We start from the raw sequence: 19,179 nt of genomic DNA, 5'->3' as shown, positions 1-19,179 counted from the left end.
GGGAGGCAGCAGAGGGTAAAGAACTGTTCAAACAGGCTTGTAACAGTCAGAGAATGTGACCACCAAGAGAAGAAAAAACTGGGCGGTAGTTTCCTAAAACTAAATGAGTCCCTCTCTCCCAATCTGGAATAGGCTTAGAGCTGGGCACCCCCTACTGGTGGAACAGGAAACTGCCTCACAAACTGCACTTTCCTTCATCTCCACCCACTTGGACTCTCACTGGACTGACCAAAACAAACCCCTCTCTCTGTCTGTGGTGCTGGAATTATGTCCATCATAAACGATTATTAACAGTATTGTAAGCAAAAAACTAAATAATATTTTGGGTTGGGGCCACGCCTGGCAGCACTCAGGTGCTATTCCCGGCAGTGCAGGGGACCACATGGGGTTCCAGCGATGGAACCTGAATTGGCCACACCCTATCCACTGTGCAATTACTACGGACCATCTAAAAATAAAAAAATTTTAAACTCTTCTCATTTGCTTGTTTTCAACTGAAAAATTCTGTGATGTTTGGGTTTAATATCAACAGTGAATTATATATATGAGTGGAACACATTAAAATTGTAAGAGACCAAAGAGTCTGAGAAGCCAAAGTCATTGGGGAGATGCTAGTTCTTGCTCAAGATTTTATCCAAGGGCTCCAGGTTTCTTAGCTCACATCGAGGTCATCCAACCCAATTCCAGAATTCCACACCTCCCTCTGACCCAATTCCCTGGCAGCAACCTCTGTGAATCTAGGCCATGCCTACTAGTGAGCTTCATCCTTAAGGGTCTTACAGACCATTTACATGGATAGACACAGCCCAGCTCTAGGCTAGATCAGGTATCAATCTTTCAGTATTGAAGGAAGTTTAGAGGCACAATCTCTTACTTGACAGAAGTGTTCTGAGGTACTTCAAAGGATGCCAGGCGCCCCCCTGCAGAGTTGTTGGAACTGGCATTCCCACAGGCAATGTCTGGGACCACCTGGGGGGGGAGAAAGACAAATTATTGGGGCTGTTCAAAGCAAAATTTCAAGTGCCACAGTCCCTCTCAGCCCTACCCCTATTCTTTTCAATAACACAGGGATATTGCTAGAGAGATCCAAGAGAAACCTTATACATCACATGTGTTGCTATTTATCTCTGAAAGGTCACGATATTAATGACAGAATCTACCCACCGACAGGTTGGAGCTGAAAACAGAGCATGGGCTATTGCAGAAAAGGACTTGGGGCTCACTGCCTGCCATATGCTTGCCCTCGTAGAGTCAGAAGGGACTAAATGCTTCAAGAACAGTACAATCTGGCAAAGGTGGATAAGACCCTTGGTCACCAGGAGCCATGGCAAGAAGCGCCATGATCTGGCTCCATGCTGGGTTGGGGGGGGGGGGACGGGGTGACTTTGAGCACCAGCTAAGGTAGCCACAAAATGCCTTTTTCTTTCTCCGTAGACCCTCAAACTTTCACGTTCAAGGAAGTGATGTGTTGCTAATGTGTACAATAGAGGAATCCAAGGAGGGTGGAAGCAGAAAAACTGGACTCATTAGAGGACACTGAAAACACTTGGGCTGTGTCCAGTCGATGTTTTAGTCCATGTGTTCAATTTGAAATTTTAATGCCCCTCTGTGGAATGACTTCTTGAATGAGAACTAGATTTGGTTCCATATTTATCAGTTTTTAATCAATATTCCTGGTGGACACCTGATGCCAGTGTACTCACTTTTTTCTCTGGACACATGTCTGCATTTCCTTGCCATGGAGTCCAAAGAGACAAGGGACTATCTGTCATAACTAAATTAACAGAATAATAGAGTCTCATCACTTTTACATCCATAGCCAAACTTGTACCTGTACAACAGTCCTGCTGGTAAAATGTAATTAGATCAAGTCACCCTGGGTGTTCCAAGATAAAAGTCCCATTAGTTGAATTGGTGTAACGACAACAGTCCATGTATATTAGCTATTGTTTCCTGTTTCCACAACATCATTACTTCAGGAAAAGGGGAAACTTCAAGGCATTCCCAAATCTTCCCATGGCACTTCAAACCTACTTCTTGAACAATCTAAAAAATAGTAGGCTAACAGAGAGGAAGAATATCTCTTATTTTTTTAACTTTCCAACTATAGGATAGTGGTTTTTTAATAAATGGATTTAAATGTGTAATTAGGGAAGAAATTTTTATGTTAAAGATTTTTCATGGAGTTATGCATATAACCCACCTCAGTTTGATTCCAGGCACACACGCATGACCCCTGTGCCTCACCAGGAGTAATCCCTGAGCCCAAAACCCTAAGCAGATCTGGGCGTGATCAAGACCCTTCAACCTCCCCAAAAATACTTCCTTGGTTAATATGGAACCAAATCTAGTAAACATTCAAGAAGTCATTCCACAGAGGAATATTAAAATCCTGACTTGAAAGCATTGATTAAATGTCTGAAAGAATAAGCTTGTGGCTTTTCATAAGGTAAAAGCACGGTCCTGATGTATCCAGTGTGCTAAGATGACAAGAAAATCAAAAGTGGGGCAACTGATTAGAATTACTTGAGAAGATATGTTTCATAATAAAAAAAATATAGACCATGATTCTAATACATGTTACACAAGATCTTTATACTTTTCATTTAAGCTACAAAGCCTATAATAATGAGCAACCATATGTCTATCTAGGTGCCACACTAAAGATATGGAATGGAATCTCACTTTAGTTTTTATCCCAAATGCATGATATGAATTTGTTTCCCAACACTTTCAGCTAGAAAACTTCTATTATATAACTACTTGTCTGGGTCAACTGAAAAATACTTCAGAATAAGATTTCTGACAAGCTCGAAAATACAAAATGCTAAATCCAGATCAGATAAGACTGATAAACAGAAGATACTATTGTCAAAATAAATTAATTTTAAAACATACATTCTTCAATGCCTTCTCAAATTACCTGAAAAATCAATAACTGCTTTTGTTTTCTAAATCCTACTGAAGGGCAGCAAGATACCCTGACCATAATCTACGTAATCCCAGTTGAATAGAAATTCTGAGCATAATATTCTATGGAGGAAAATCAGGTCTACAGTGGAAGATTTGTGAGATGACCATTTTTACAAGTGTCCAATGGAGCTGTGCGTGTGTACATGTGTGCGCACACACACATATACATACACAGACAAATATAAGATACTCTCAGAGAAATGTATATAGATATCATTCCAGAAAATCACTTTCTTCCTGTCTGGTCCTACACACTCCCCCAAACAGCTGTGCCCAAAATTTCCACTCACATAAGCACAAGAGACTTCTACAAATGCACTGATACCCCTATATAGGGGTAAGGTGGGTGATTTTGCTCCTTAGTTAATTTATGTCTTCATTTTTATAACTGGGGATTAGCTTTACCAAGCTAGAAGCTTTATGTTCAAAACACCTGCAATCAAATGTCCTCACCTCCACTTGGTCCCATCTCATTTCTACCACCTTCTGGCCTGTTTTTGGCTGCCACGTGGGCAAGGTCACAGTTGCCTGAGAGCCAGGCAGAACAATATCTGGCTCTTGGGTAGCAGGAGCTGGCTGCAGCTGTCTGGGTGCTGTGGACTCAGTCCAACCAGAGGATGGGAGGTTGGGAAGTGGCTGTTCGCAGTTTAGACCTTCATAGCCTGGGTTGCAAATGCAGAAATAATCATCGCTGCCTCCACTGCCGCCGCTGCCACCGCTGCTCCCACCGCTGCTGCAGTTGCCATGGTGACAGGGGTTGCTGGCACAAGGATCCGTCACAATCTGAAAGGAGACCATAAATGGGTCAATTATTCCCTCATCAGAAAAGAGGTGCCATGGCTGGGAAAGAAGCTCTGTGTCTCATAGCAGCTGCTCAAATGGAAATACTCTCATGGTTTCCACGCTAACCGATGACTTCTGGTGTAAGGTAGTAGACTGACCTGGGAAGAGGACCGCCCAAGGTCACCCCAGTATAGGCCTTTATACAAGAGATAGGCCCCCAAAAATATAGAGTGCAGAAAGGTCTTCCCAAACCTCAGGCCCCAAAGGCTGCTGATCTCAGGAGGATCCTTATTTAAAGATATTTCCTTTTTTTTTTTTTAATTTTATTTAAGCACCATGATTACAAACAGGACTGTAGTTGGGCTTCAGTCACCAAAAGAACACCTCCCCTTCACCAGTGCAACATTCCCACCATCAATGTCCCCATCTCCCTCCTCCCACACCCCTGCCTGTATTCGAAACAGGCATTCTACTTCTCTCATTCATTAGCATTGTCATGGTAATTGTTAGTGTATTATTTCTCTAACTGTACTCACCCCTAGTTGAGGTGAGAGGAAAAATAAGGAACATGGAGGCTGGTGAGGGAAAGACCAATTGAAGTATGGAAAAGTTCTGGAGGGGTGACAAATGGGGTTCATGATCTATGGGGGTTTCCTGTTAGATAGCCCAGACCACTGTGAAATTCTTCTAGAAATTCTTCCGGAAATTCTTGTGAAATGAATGCAGAATCAATGTCCCCGCTACATATACTATTGTCAGCTCCACTTTCCTACCTGGAGAGTGAGCCTTTTCAGGGGGATGTGATTTCCTCCAAAGGTTTCCAAGCTGGTTAGGCTACAGAACAATCACTATTTAGAGGAGAGCATGAGGTGAAACATGAAGGAGAATTTTGTGGAAGATTCTATGAGGCTATTTTGAAGAGTGATGGCAGACAAAAGTGACATTTCAGGACACGGCAGATAAAAGCCCTGGGGGTGACACTTGACATTGTACCAAGGTTCTAAATGCAGTAACATCTGACTCATCAGTGGCTACTGCCAGTCGGATGCTTGCAAGTCTTGTAGAAGATCTTCATTTCTCTCTCCACCAGCCCAAGAATTCAGCCATGTTCGCCACACTCAGGCAAAGCCTTATTCATCTGTGATCATGGAAAAATGAGACCTTTTATCCTGGCTTCTCAAGGCCTATCATACAAAGGATTCTGGAAAGAGTCTACTAGAGAAAAATGGGACTCTACATTTGTTGTTGAAGGGGACTCACACTGAAACACAGGCAGTTAGAATTCTGCCTGGAAAAAAACAGCTCGGGCTCTGCTAATGATGTTCCTCAGGCAATTGCCCACAATGGGATGGGAGAAAATGCAGCAGCAAGAAACCCTGCATGGTTCATTTTCTGATTCCTGGTGGGATCTAGGGAAAGTTTGGTGGGAGCTTGAGACTGAAAATTCCATCTCTGACAATGCACACACACACTCACACACACAAACACACACACAAACACACACACATACATGCACATGCACACGCACACACAAAAGCAGTCTCAGCAGCACTAATGTTGGGGTCCCAGGCATATAACTAAATGGATGGTCTTGGAGCATGCAACCGAAGTGTGTACAAGCTCCAGAAGCACTGCCACTAATGTGTGCAAGCCCCATCTCACACCACAGCTAAGAATGTCTGAGCACGACAACCAACAGCGTAAGCATCACCACCCATGGAGTGCAGCTCAGCTCATCACAATAACCCAGAGGAAAATAAGTAAAATTTATAGTTTTAAATAAAGATTAAAGAAGTCAGAGTGATAGTACAGTATATAGGGTGCTTGATTTGCTCACGGCAAACCCTGGTTTGATCTCTGGCATCCCATATGGTCCTTTTGTGCTCTCAAGGAGAAATTCTTAAAGTGCAGAACCAGGAGTAAACCCTAAGCACCATCAGGTGTGGCCCCCCCAAAAAAAAAACCTTTTCAAATAAAATTTGAAAAGGAAATGGTTTGGTATCTAAAATGGTGGTAAAGAATTTAAAATATTTATAAGCTCTACCCACCCAAAGTGACACCTAACTACGTCCCATGGCAGTCTCCTTTGATCTGTCTCCTCCCTACTCCTTTGCCCCCTTCTACTACACCTTCTTCCTCTGCCCTTGAACTCTCACCCATAATTCCCCTACCCACTTTTGTCTATGAAGTTCATCTCCACCTCAGGCCTTTGGCCCCTTCTGGAGCTCTGGATTTAGTTGTTTATTTATCTAAAGCTCCAGCTTTGGTGCTATAGTTGGCAACTTTTCCTTGTTTCAGGGATAAGGAGATGCTACCTGCTCAGAGTAAACCTCCCTCAGCCTCAGGTCTCAGGTATCTTTACTCGGCCAGATATTCATGAGGACAGGAATTCTGCGATCATATTGACAGTTCTAGTGCCCAAATATTGGGAGTGCAAAATACAGGCAAGGGAAATTTTGTTTAGGGCATTAAAATAAAAAAAAAAAAACACAAAAAATGATTTCCAGGAAATCCAGGTATGATGAAACATAGATGTAAACTGCTGGTTTAGTTGCCATATTATGTTCTCTTGCACTCGATTAATTGTTAGGAAGAGTTCAGGGGATAGTTCCTCTCAAGAACTATTTGATAGGAAGTTGTAAGAATCGAATTAACTAGGATAAAGGGAACATAAGAAGCCTTTAGAACAATGACTGACATCCAAGTGGGCAGATGAAAAGTTTATCACCCCTTATTGCTAGAGAAATGTAAATCAAAAGCACAAATCAACCTCACCTGTGAGAATGGTCCATAAGACCATTTCTTATTCAAAAGATAAGAAATAACATGTATTAGGGGGGAGGTGAAGAGATGGAAACATAAGACACTATTTGTGGGGATATGGATTGGTTTAGTCATGAAGGACAAAATATTTAGATTCCTCAAAATATAGCCCATGAAATCCACCTGTCTCCCTTGTAGCTATTTACTCCAAAACACAGAAAAACACGAGTCAGGAACTAGATATTACAGAGAATAGTATTGTCTTGCATGCTGCTGACCCAAATTCCATTTCTAGTATGTTGATCACCACCAGGAGTGATCCCTGAGAATTGGCCAGGTATGGCCAAAAAAATTTTTTTAACTAATTTAAAGATACAAGTACATGCATGCATTTATTGCCATATTATTTACTCCAAGAGCTGAAAACTGGTTAAATATTTTTTCGCTTTGTTTACATGGATATCTCATGTCTAAACAATGCTTAGCACATGGGAGCTATTAAATATTTAAAGGATGGATGGATGAATCAATGAATGATTCTCTGTGCTACAGCTGAGATGCTATGAGGTAAACTACTATTCGACATGAAATTAGAACGTTCTGAGTTCCAGTTCTGGTTCTTATGAGCATAAACCAAGGGGACTTTTATGTGTCACTTTTTGTGTGTCACTGCAGTGTTTTCAAAGCAATTCAATAATTTAAAATGAGCTTTAAGAAGGGGCAACGGCCATCTAAGAAGTAATAAGGTGGAACCATCCCCAGATTTTGCTACGTGGAGGGAAGGAAGTGTCCAGGCAGATTGGCTGGCAACACCAAGAAAGAAAGCATCACATCATCTTTCTCCGTTACTCAGAGACAATCTAAGTTGAATTAGAGGAAGCTCTTCATGACCATGGCAGTGACAAGGATGGTGGACAGAAGTGGTGAGACCTGCAGGGCCTCACATTCATGCCTAGTGCACTCCATTGCAGGAGTGCATTCCAGCATGAAGAGCTAAAGGAAAAATATGATGAGGATAAATTATGCCATTTAGGACTTGCTCCCTGGGCTTCACAGTTGAAGGAAAGTACAAATAGCATATGGGATTAACTAAAAATGATTAATACATAAAGCTGGGGGAAATGCTCCTGGTTATTTTCAAAAATAAGCTAAAAAGCATGCTCAACTATAGAGATTTATAAATGGTCTCAAAATTGTGAGATGTGAAAGAGAACATATACATGTATTATGACATAAACTAGGTTACAAAAATAAAATGCTTTGGGGCTGGAGCAATAGCATAGTGGTAGGGTGTTTGCCTTGCACATGGTCGACCCAGAACAGACCCAGGTTTGATTCCCGGCATCCTACATGGTCCCCCAAGCCTGCCAGGAGCAATTTCTGAACACAGGGCCAGTTGTAATCCCTGAGTGCCATCAGGTGTGGTCCAAAACAAAACAAAACAAAACAAAAAGAAATGCATTGTGAGGTCATTGATTCCTTCTTTAAAATGATTATTCCATGGTCACACTACATCCTTGGAATGTAGTATTAGTTGCTTCACTAACAATGACAACTATCTGCTTTATATTCTGTAACACTTCAGATTAGTTGCCTTTAAAAAAATGTTGCAAACACCTAACATCAAATATAATATCAAATGCAATCACTGACCTTTAAGCAAAATTCTGGCATCATAAATATTTATTGTAAGTCTTGTTTTACCCTACATAGCCCACTGAGTGTTTTCACAAGTTTGGATGTGTATTTTATATCAGAGAGAGAAAGTCATATCGAGAGGTCAGAACTGCCCTTGAATCTCATTAAGCTTGAACTATAAGCAGGGAATAACCAAACTGCCAAAAAGCATAATGAGGCATAATATCATAATTAATAGATGTGACTTTGGGGACACTCAAATTTTAATAAATGATGTTTTCTTGGCTATCATTTCTAACATTGAATAATAAAAAGTGAGTAAGACTTTTTAATATTAGCTGTAAGAAAGAATAAAGAGAAATACAGTGGGTTTAATAAATTTCTACCCACAGTTAACCATGCAGTTCATTTATTCAAGGCTTTATGTTCATTACATCAGATTAATTCCTCTAAACCAAATGTTTTCACATCATAGAGCTAATCTGACACCATTCTTTCTACATTCTATTTTAAACTTTTCACCTGTGTCAAATAATTTATATTAAGAACAAGGGCACAAGTAGGGGTGTAGCTAGGAAAGAATGGGAGGTGCCTGCCAGTCTGGATCCTGGGACTTGAGGACCAACTGCAGAAATTTCACTAATAGCTATTATCTTTCCTTAACCCATGTTCCCCAATTGTTCTGGAATTCCTGGCAATTCCGCCTTTTTTTTTTGTTTTGGGTCACACCCTGCAGTGCTCAGGGGTTACTCTTTACGCTCAGAAATAGTTCCTGGCAGGTTCAGGGGACCATATGGGATGCCAGGATTGGAACCACCATCATTCTGCATGTAAGGCAAATGCCTTACCTCCATGCTATCTCTCTGGCTCCACCTGGCAATTCCAATGCTCTCCACAGAAAGAAGGATGAAAGGTCCCACAAAAGGTCACAGAAAGTCAATGTCAGAAAAGCTGCTTCCACACACCGTCTATGCGCACCATTCACTGTCATTCCTAGGGGCCCAAGAACACAGAACCATCTTCCCAGGTGAGGCTTTCACACAGGTGGAAGAGTCTATGAACTTTGTCTCTCATGCTATTTATGGCATGTTAGAAATTCATGTGTCATTCACTGAGCACAGGTAAGGTGCCTGGAATTTTTGTGCCACATTGCACATTCTGTGCCATGGGGGGCTCAGACATTCATCCACTTAGGCTTTGGAGCTCCTTATGCCAATGAATCCCTGATGTTGTGCCCATCAGCATCCTGGTCCATGTGCTTGTTGGAGCTAAAGTCCCCAGTGCAAAGCAAGAGGAAAGGTACAAAATGGCAGCTCTAAAAAATGAGCAGTAGTGCTTCAATCTGGTTGCTTTTTGATACAGTGGCATAACTCAGCAAGACAAAGACATATGAAAGGGGATTTCTATCAGAAAATGCTGTTACTGAACCAGCCAAGTCTTGGTGTGAGTGCTGGTTGACACAGTGGAGTGAGCAGCTCTGGATGTGACACCTGCCAACCCAGGATGGACATTCCCATGTGCGGAGTGAGGAGCTGCACAACGTCTCAAGGCCTCCCCAAGATCAGCCAGACAGGATCCTGCTGAAAGCCACTTAGATTTTATTGACTGACAGTGTTTTCTGGAACTGAGAAGGACAGAACCAACTGGAGGTCATTTCACTCCCTTGGTGACACACACACTCACAGCAGAGTCATCTTGGGCCATGGCAAAGGTGCTTGAAGAAGCCTAAAAACAAATCAAACTTAGCACAGTGGTAGGGTGTTTGCCTTGCACAGGACTGACCCAAGACAGACCTCAGTTTGACCCCCGGCATCCCATATGGGCCCCAAGCCAGGAGCAATTTCTGAGCATATAGCCAGGAGTAACCCCTGAGGGTCCCCAGGTGTGGCCTCCCCAAAAAGTCAAACATGAATATAATGCTTTAGGTAACTCAAGAACATGTGTCACCTGGGAGACATGGCATTAGGAGTATAACATAGGGAGTAGTACAGTGGGTAAAGCACTAGCCTTGCTCATGCTAACCTTGATTCAATCTCCAACACCCCATATGGCCCCTGAGCACCATCATAAGTCATTCCTGAGCACTGAGCCAGGAGTAACCTCTGAGCATCACTGGATGTGGTCCATAGTTTTGTGCACTCTGAGATGCTTACAGCACCCCCTATCATTACCACCAGATGCAAGCCGAACTCTTCCTCTGACAAGGACAGTTAGGTCAACCTCAAATGTTCCCAGACATAGTCAGTATCCCCTGGGCTATAATCCTACATCTATTAAGATCCACATCTCTTCAAAGGGCAGAACAATGCCTTTTACTCCATCAGAAATGTTCTCAAAGTCCACATGACTCCACAGGGGATGGGGGGCGGTTGGCAACAACAGCATGATGGGGGTAATATATGTAGCATAGTACCAAGGACAGAGCTCTGAACGTCTCAATTACACAGTTTCCAAGACAAACAAATTTCAAAGAAACAAGCACTGTCACTGTTACGATATGTACAGAATCCTTTGTATAGGGAAAATTATTTTAACTACTAAAAACCCTTTTCAATACACTACCTAATGTGATGAGAGCAGAGATATATCTTCACAGGCAAACTGGGTTCCTGCTTTCAGTCAGCATCTGTCTGAGCAGCAGGCTACATAGAGAACAATGCAGATTACCCCATCCCACGCTGTCTATCACAATTCTAGGGGTGAAATCTAGAAATCTGTATCTATTAACTTCCCCCCAGATTATTCCTAAGGCATCTAACCCAATAGGGAATAGTTATAATATAGGGTAAATATCATGAATGACAACCACCACAGGCCAATCCAGACTATGTTATGGAGGAGGCCAAAGGCCACACAGGTCTCTGTTTCTGAAACCACAGAGATAGCCGAATAACCTGAAAACCCTGTACTATAGCCTTCCTTAGTCCCTTCCTTTGCTGATCTCCAATACAGGCAGTACAGACTGGGAGTTTACAAAGAGATAAAAAAAAAAAAGGCAGTTTGGGGTCATCAGAAAAGTCTTCAAAGAACACAAGTTTTGAATAGGACCATGTTAAAGCCAACCCCAATTAACATATACTTGGGGACTCCCAAATAGTGCTCAGGAGTCCCAGGATAGCCCCCATTGATACTCAGCCTGGTTGAGATGGCCTAATAATCCAGTATTTCTGCACAGTATAATAGGGTGCTGCTAAGGCCCAGAGGTGCTGGGGTTCACAGTGGCCACCCTGGCAGTGCTCAGGAGGCCATAGCAATGCAAAGGAACTAACTTGGGGGCCTAGTGCCTACAAGGTATATGATATACACTCAAACCCTTTGAGCTATCTCTCTGACCCTTGACACTAATTTGTGAGTCTCATCCAACTCCCTATAGGACTGCCCTGTGATTAAATAGCAGAAGGATCTTTAGTAGTACAACATAAAACAGGGACAGAACCACTGACACTTCCCATAATAATTATGTGCCCAAATATAGCAAAATAAATCTTGGCATCATAAAAAATGGTTGTCAAGATTATTCACCATGCAGTAAAAGCACAATAAGAGGTCAGATGCCCACGTTTCTTCACCATCCCACCCACTTTTTTGGGGGGGGGCCAAGAAAAACCACTTTTTTGGGGGGTTACTCCTGGCTATGTGCTCAGAAATCGCTCCTGGCTTGGGGCCCATATGGGATATCGGGGATCAAACTGAGGTCTGTCCAGGGTCAGCCCTGTGCAAGGCAAACACCCTACCACTGTGCTAAGTTTGATTTGTTTTTAGGCTTCTTCAAGCACCTTTGCCATGGCCCACATGAGCCACAGGAGGAGAATGATGAGCAACCTGCTGCAAAATCTAAACACAAAAATAAGGAGGAGGGTCGATGGTAACAAGACACTCAGACCACAATTTAGGAAGTATCAGGAATATGTCTACATCTACCAACTGGCAGAGAGGGGCCATGAGAAAGATGACTGCAGAATTTGGAGTTTTGAGACATTTCTGATGGAGTTAGAGGCATTGTTCTGCCCTTTGAAGAGATGTGACTCTTAATAGGGGTATGATTGTAGCCATGGAATACTATGTCTGGGAACATTTGAGTTTGACTAAACTCTGTGATCAATTTTCCTGGATCACAGAGTTGCAATAGAGAATGTCTGGGTGAGTATACTCCTATATGTGTGTAACCTGAGATGGGGCAGGGAAGTCTCCTAAAACTCAGTTTCTTCTATGGCACAAGAAAGAATGAGACTAGTGATGGTTAATGTCCTGTCAGACTTTCATACCACATTTCTATGCCCAAGATAGGAACCATACTGGTTAGAAATGGAATTTTGGTGCTGAAAGGCAATTGAACACTCTGGGGTCTAAATATCAATTTTTTGACTTAAAATGCCACTGAACATTCCAAGACTTAAACCTTGAATAAGTTTTCAATGATAGGATGACAATAGCAAGGACTATCAAATAGGAATCAAATAGGAATAAATGGAGCTGCATCAAAATAAAGTTTCTGTATAGCGAAAGAAACATGAGCTAAAACCATAAAACAGTTTGGGTCTCTTGATTCCATTGTTGTTGCATTTGGCTTGGATATTTTGTTTTGTCTTTTTTTTTTTGACACCACCAATGCTCCTGAGACAACTGGGAGAAAATTATTTGCATTCAATATATTAGATAAAAATTTTATATCTATGATATACAAAGTACTCACAACAGTTAACTCCATAAAACCTAAAACTCATCAATAAAGGGGAGACTTAAGGCTGGAATGGTGGCACAAGTAGTAAGGCATCTATCTGCCTTGCCCGCACTAGCCTAAGACAGACCATGGTTCGATTCCCTGGTGTCCAATATGGTACCCCAAGCCAACAGTGATTTCTGAGCGCATAGCCAGGAGTAACCCCTGAGCATCACCGGGTGTAATCCAAAAAGCAAAAAAAAAAAAAAAAAAGAGAGAGAGAGAGAGAAAAGTGGGGAGACTTCTCTGAGGAAGACAGTCAACAGGCACATGAAAAAAATGCTCGTCACTTACATCTGTAGAGAAATCCAAATCAAGGCAACAAAAAGATATCATCTTACACCAGTGAGAAAGACACATATCAAAAATACTGACAACAATATGTGCTGGTGGGGCTATGGTGAGAAAAGAACTCCCACTGCTGGTGGGAAATGCTGCCTGGTCCAACCCCTATGGAAAACAGTTTGGAGGATTCTCAGTAAACTCAAATTTGAGCTCAAAATTGAGCTGTCAAACAGCCCAGCTACACCACTTTTGTGTATCTATCCCTAGGACAGAAAAAAATTCATCCAAAAGGATATAAGCACACTAATATTCATTGCAGCACATAGAGCAATAGCTAAGGCTTGGAATCAACAACAGATGAGTGGTTCACGAAGATGTGGTACATAAATATAATGGAATACTATATAGCTGTAAGAAATAATGCAATAATGCAATTTGCAGCAACATGGGTGGAACTGGAAGATATTATGTTACATGAAGTAAGCCAGAAGAAGAAGAATATATACAGAATGATATCACTTATATGTGGTATTTAGAATAATAGCATGAAGAAGTTCAATGGTTTAAATGGGGTTGTCTCGAATACCCTTGGACCCAGACTAGAGCAAAGAGAAGAAAAGAAATTAAGTGGAGGAGAAAAACAAATATGAAAGGATGGAGGTCAGGGGACCAGTTGTCTCTGGAGCATTGGTGGTGTTAAAAAAGGACAGAACAAAATGTCCAAGCCAAATGCAACAATGGAATCAAGAGACCCAAACTTTTAAAATTTAAACTTAAAATATGCCTGTTAGACTGGCAGGCTGGGAGCTGGGTGGTGGTAGTATGAGATGCACTCAAGGAACATTGGTGGCGGGTGTTCGTGTTAGTCAACACTAACAGTGGGATTGGCCCTGATTTATTATATATCTAAAACCCAACTATAAAGGACTTTGTACATCACAATGGTTTCAATAAAATAAAATATGTGTAAAAGCCACTCTGTACACTAAAGATCTTAATTTTATTCCAATCCCAACCATTTGGTGGATACTCTAAGGAATCATTGCAGTACTAAGGCTATGAGTCAATTCAACCAAGAACTGCATCCCATAAACTTTTCTCCAAATTCAAATAATAAAAATGGCCAATCATTTTATTGCATTAAGAATAACATAACTTAAAAAAATAGCTGGGGGTCGGAGCAATAGCACAGTGGTTGGGCGTTTGTCTTGCACGCAGCCAACCCAGGGCATATGGTGGTTCAAATCCCAGCATCCTTATGGTCCCTGGAGCCTGCCAGGGGCAATTTCTGAGCACATAGCCAGTAGTAACCCATGAGCACTCCTGGATGTGAACAACATAGCTTGACACTCCCCAGTCATTAATATTTCTTTAGTTCTGTATTAGGAACTCTATCTAAACATAGAAAAAATTCTAAGACTAGCGTAGGAGATCTATTTTCCTCCTCAATTCTCCATCAACTTTAAAAAAAAAAGCTTGATCTTAAGCTTACAGGTGAATTTATTCACATTTGTATGTAAGCTACCAAAAAAAGCAAAATTAGAATGTGAGGGCTGTCAAATAAAATACATAAAATAAACTCTGAAATGTCTAATTTCTTTATAATTTTATGGTATCTTCTTGTGACATGCTACATTTGGAAACGATCTTGAAATTATACTATATACTTGCTTTAGTTTGGCTAAGGCTAATTCAGAGAGTTAATGCTCCTGCTTTTAGCCCTGCTCAATTGCAAATAGAAATATTTGAGCCAGAGAGATAGCATGGAGGTAGGGTGTTTGCCTTGCTTGTAGAAGGAAGGTGGTTCGAATTCTGGCATCCCATATCGTCCCCCAAGCCTGCCAGGAGCAATTTCTGAGCATAGAGCCAGGAGTAACCCCTGAGCGCTGCCAAGGTGTGACCCAAAAACCCAAACCCTCCCCCCCAAAAAAAGAAATACTTGTTCTTCTAAAAAGATTTTTTCATTCATTTCTATATTCAAATCAATTATAAAGGGTAATCTCAACAGCACTTATTTGTCAGAAGCACACCAGCCTCTGGTAACTTTTTTTTTCCTTTTCCTTTTCAAAGACCAGCTTCTTGAATCAGACAGAACTAGCAGAATAGCTCAACATATACATTCCTGTTTCATCTCTCATCACAGACACGAATACATCCTAGCAAAACCTCTTTTACAGAGTAACAATGTCATGAATACAGGAAATATGTCAACTTTTACCTCTCTTCGAGAAACTAGGGCAATCATCTCAAGTGATGCTGGGAAAACTCTTACAAAATTCAACATGCATTGAGAGTGAATATACTTAGCAAACTAGTAACAGAAAGGAATGTCTTTAATCCGACAAAGAGTATCTGAAATTGAGAACAAGGTTAAGATGTTACCAAACTCCCTATCCTATTGATCATTGCACTAAAAAAATATAATCAATACAATGAGGTAAGAATGAAAAGAAGGGGGAGGGGGATCAGAGCAATAGCACAACACCTTGCATGCAGCCAACCCAGGTTCAATTCCTGGCATCCCATATGGTTCCCTGAAACTTCCAGGAGTGATTTTGAGAGCAGAGCCAAGGAATTAACATGTGAGCGCTGCCGGGTGTTGCCCAAAAACAAAAAAAAATAAAAAGAAAAAGAATGAAAAGAAGGTGTAAGAACTAAACAAGAGATTAAAATTAAAAAAAACTACCTTGGGTTACAAATTAAATAATGGGGCATGCAGATTAAAAGATAAAACTTTAGCAAGTTTGCTGGATATAAGGTCAAGTAATTTTTAAAATTCCATTCCATGAATCATAAATAAGAACTGAAATATTTTAAAGCACTACATGTCAAAAATATATCAAATGAAACAAATGGAACAGGATCAATCAAGAGAACCACAAAACAGTAAAACATTCAAAAATACTTTTTAAATGGGAGGAGATGCCAATCATGGATTAGAAAACTCAAAATTACAATGACACACATTTTCCCTAAAGTAATCAAAAGATTCAACTCAAGTTCCATAAAATCATTGAGTTTTATTTTGTTCTGGTGTAAAATAATCCCAAACAGTTCATACATCCTGGAATAAGAATAATGTGGGGGCGACATGTGTGCGACCCTCCCTGGCGAAGGAAGCCGCAGCGGCTGACTATGGCGGCTACCGAGGAGCAGTGGGGATTGGTGGAGATGGTTCAGGCTCTCTACGAGGATTGGAGTCAAGGGAGCACAGTGAAGACAGCGTTGGAGTGGCGGTGGTTGTTTGCATTAGCCCACCAAGGTATGAGAAGCATGGAAAGAAATGACCTTGGCCTAAGTGCAAGGAGATCCTACCCCTGAAGTTTCCTGGCATAAGACAAACTCTAGGCTCCAGATCCTGGAATCTGCATGTCCTGCATTGAGGTCATGATGTGGAGCATCTTCTCGTTTCGCCTCACCATTAAAGGGCAATGCAGGAAGCTCTGTCCTGCTCCTGCTTACCATCTTATTTTGGAAGGAATTCTGATACTCTGGATAATCAGACTTCTTTTTTCTAAAATGTACAAATTAAAAGAACGATCTGACCTTACACTCAAGGAAAAGGAAGAATTAATTGAAGAGTGGCAACTAGAACCTCTTGTTGTTCCTGTTTCCAAAGACCATCCTGCTCTCAACTACAACATCCTTTCAGGTCAATGTGGAGCGTCCTCCAGTTTTATCAATCACCATCAGATGCGGAGCATCCTGACCTGCAAGCAGGTTGCTGCTGTCGCTGAGTCATCTGGGTGTCGAGGGGACACTCCTTGGAGCCTCCAAGTCACAAAATTGTGGTGAATGGAAAAAAGTGTGTAAACTTTGCCTCATTTAATTTTCTTGGATTGTTGGATAACCCTAGAGTCAAGCTCATCATTGGAATTGCTGAGCACAGAGCCAGGAATAACCTTGAGCACTGCTGGTTGTGGCTCAGAAATAAAACAAAAAGCAGCAGCTTTGACATCTCTAAAGAAGTATGGCGTAGGGACGTGCGGACCTCGAGGATTTTATGGCACATTTGTACAGTCTCAGTTGTACCATGAGAATGACAGTCCTTCCATGTCTTTCAGTTGTAGTAGAAGATCTTACTGAGGAGGAAATAAGTGAAGTCCACTACGACCGAAGCCACACCAAGAGAAAAAAAAAGAAAATTCGGAGGAAAGAGAAAGGAAGAACAGAAGTAAAGAAGTAAGGAAATAAGCTTTAGAAATACAGCTTAAAAGAAGAGTTCATTCTGAATTATTTTCTAAAATATACCCTTCTCCCCCATCCTTGAACTTATTTTATCAACTTGGACTCTTCAGATTGCTAAATAAATAAAAGTTTTATTCATTAAAAAAAAAAAGAATAATGTGGGAAATTTTGCTCTACTAAAAAGCAATGATTGGGGCAGGTGTGAGGTTGGGCCATACCCAACTGTGCCAGGGCTCTGCTCAGAAATAATGCCTGGAGGGCCAAAGATATAGCACAGCAGTAAGGCATTTGCCTTGCCCAAAGCTGATCCAGAACAGACAGTGGTTCGAATCCTGGCATCCCATATGGGATGCCATGCCTGCCAGGAGCGATTTCTGAGAGCCAGGACTAACCCCTGAGTGCCACCAGGTATGACCCAAAAACAAAGCAACAACAACAAAAAATGCAGTGCTTGGAGGATTATATGCAGTGCTATAGCTATAAATAGGATGGCTGTGTGTAAGGCAAGTGCCTTAACTCCTTTAATAGCTCTCTGGGGATGAGAAATCAGTACTTTTAAAACTGTAACAAAGTACCAAGTATAGTGGACCAGACCAACTAAAAATGTAATACTTCAATGAGGACACTTCATTTCTAGAATACAGCAGTGTGATTTTCAATGCATTGATATCAGGGGGGAGTGGGTTAAAGAAGCCTTCCTTCATAGCACACTCAAACATAAACTGGAAGTAAACTGCAGATCTAAAAATCAAAGTTCCACAAATAAGAGGATTTCTCAAAACAGTAACAGAAAAAAAAAAAAAAACACCAGCCTATGACTTTAAACAGGACACAAAATTTAATTAACAGGACACAAAGAGCACTAAGTTAAATGGATAATAATAAATTAGACACCAGAATTATGAACTTCTGCTTACTAAAGTTCCCCAGTAAAAGTACAAAAATATTAGTCAAGGAATGTGTTAAGATATATGCAATCAGGATATATGTGACCCACAAAGTGATCATCTATGAAATAAATGATTATTTGCATGAACTAAGGTAGCAGAGCAGTCGTAAGGGTGAGGAAATAACCTTGTGGAAAAAATGAACAAAAAACTTGCACATGATCTTCACCAAAAAAATGTAAGAACTGGAATTATTTTCTGAGGTATTGAAACATGCATAATAAAGTCCATCTTTACTTTCTTGAAAATAAATGCTTCCAAATGAGCAATAAATACAAAGGAAGTTATTTGACTTTACTAGTCAATAGAAAAATGCAAATCAAGATCATGAGAGATCATGACTTTGTCATGTCAATCAATCAGCAGAGTTCTCCTGTGAAACTTAGAATTTTCTTTCTCAAAATAAAAGTATTGGGGTTGGAGAGATAGTATAGCAAAGAGGGAGCTTGCCTTTCACAGAGCCAACCTGGATTTGATCACCAGCATTCTATAGACTCCAAGTCTATCAGGAGTGATTCCTGATTACAGATCTAGAATTACCCCTAAGCACTAGCAGATGTGGCCTCATATACTACTACAAAGGGCTGGAGCAATAGCCAGTGGGTATGGTGGTTGTCTTACACAAGAAAACCGAAACCGGCCTGGGTTCAATCCCTGGTTATCCCATATAGTCCCCCAAGCCTTCCAGGAGTGATTTCTGAAAGGAGAGTCAGAAGTAACAACTGAGAGTAGCCTGTGGTAACCACTGGTGTAGTCCTCCTAAAAAAGTACAATTAAATAATCATAATAACAACAACAACTATAAGGACCTTTTCAAATATTTATTTTGAATCACCTTGAGATAGTTACAAAGTTGTTCATGGTTTTCAGTAATATAATATC

The 19,179-nt window shown here is 41.0% G+C and overlaps 2 protein-coding genes across 2 annotated transcripts in view; one reads left to right on the top strand and one right to left on the bottom strand.

Annotated features, from left to right (window-relative positions):
• DNER (delta/notch like EGF repeat containing) overlaps nt 1-19,179 on the bottom strand; it is a 341,370-nt gene that overhangs the window by 186,222 nt on the left and 135,969 nt on the right. Inside the window, exons 2-3 of the mRNA XM_049769355.1 lie at nt 3,427-3,756; nt 875-969 (exon numbers count right to left, since the gene is read on the bottom strand). Of these exons, the coding sequence (XP_049625312.1) occupies nt 875-969; nt 3,427-3,756 (425 nt within the window). The remainder of the gene's footprint in view (nt 1-874; nt 970-3,426; nt 3,757-19,179) is intronic.
• Nucleotides 16,298-17,248, top strand: LOC126000988 (serine palmitoyltransferase 1-like). Its single transcript, XM_049768175.1, has 4 exons — nt 16,298-16,354; nt 16,613-16,825; nt 16,933-17,021; nt 17,101-17,248. The coding sequence occupies exons 1-4, from the start codon at nt 16,298-16,300 to the stop codon at nt 17,246-17,248; spliced, it is 507 nt and encodes a 168-aa protein (XP_049624132.1).

Source organism: Suncus etruscus, chromosome 2, assembly GCF_024139225.1.
Source record: "Suncus etruscus isolate mSunEtr1 chromosome 2, mSunEtr1.pri.cur, whole genome shotgun sequence".
Classification (NCBI taxonomy): Eukaryota; Metazoa; Chordata; class Mammalia; order Eulipotyphla; family Soricidae; genus Suncus; species Suncus etruscus.
The sequence above is the reverse complement of the archived record's forward strand: the minus strand, read 5'-3'. Positions and strand labels throughout refer to the sequence as shown.

What these genes read in the sequence shown, in the direction of transcription:
- LOC126000988 (XM_049768175.1), top strand. Translation starts at nt 16,298, where the DNA reads ATGGCGGCTACCGAGGAGCAGTGGGGATTGGTGGAGATGGTTCAGGCT. An exon ending in TGGTTCAGGCTCTCTACGAG is followed by an intron (nt 16,355 to 16,612) that starts GATTGGAGTCAA and finishes AAGCTCTGTCCT; the next exon opens with GCTCCTGCTTACCATCTTAT. An exon ending in TTGTTGGATAACCCTAGAGT is followed by an intron (nt 17,022 to 17,100) that starts CAAGCTCATCAT and finishes AGAAATAAAACA; the next exon opens with AAAAGCAGCAGCTTTGACAT.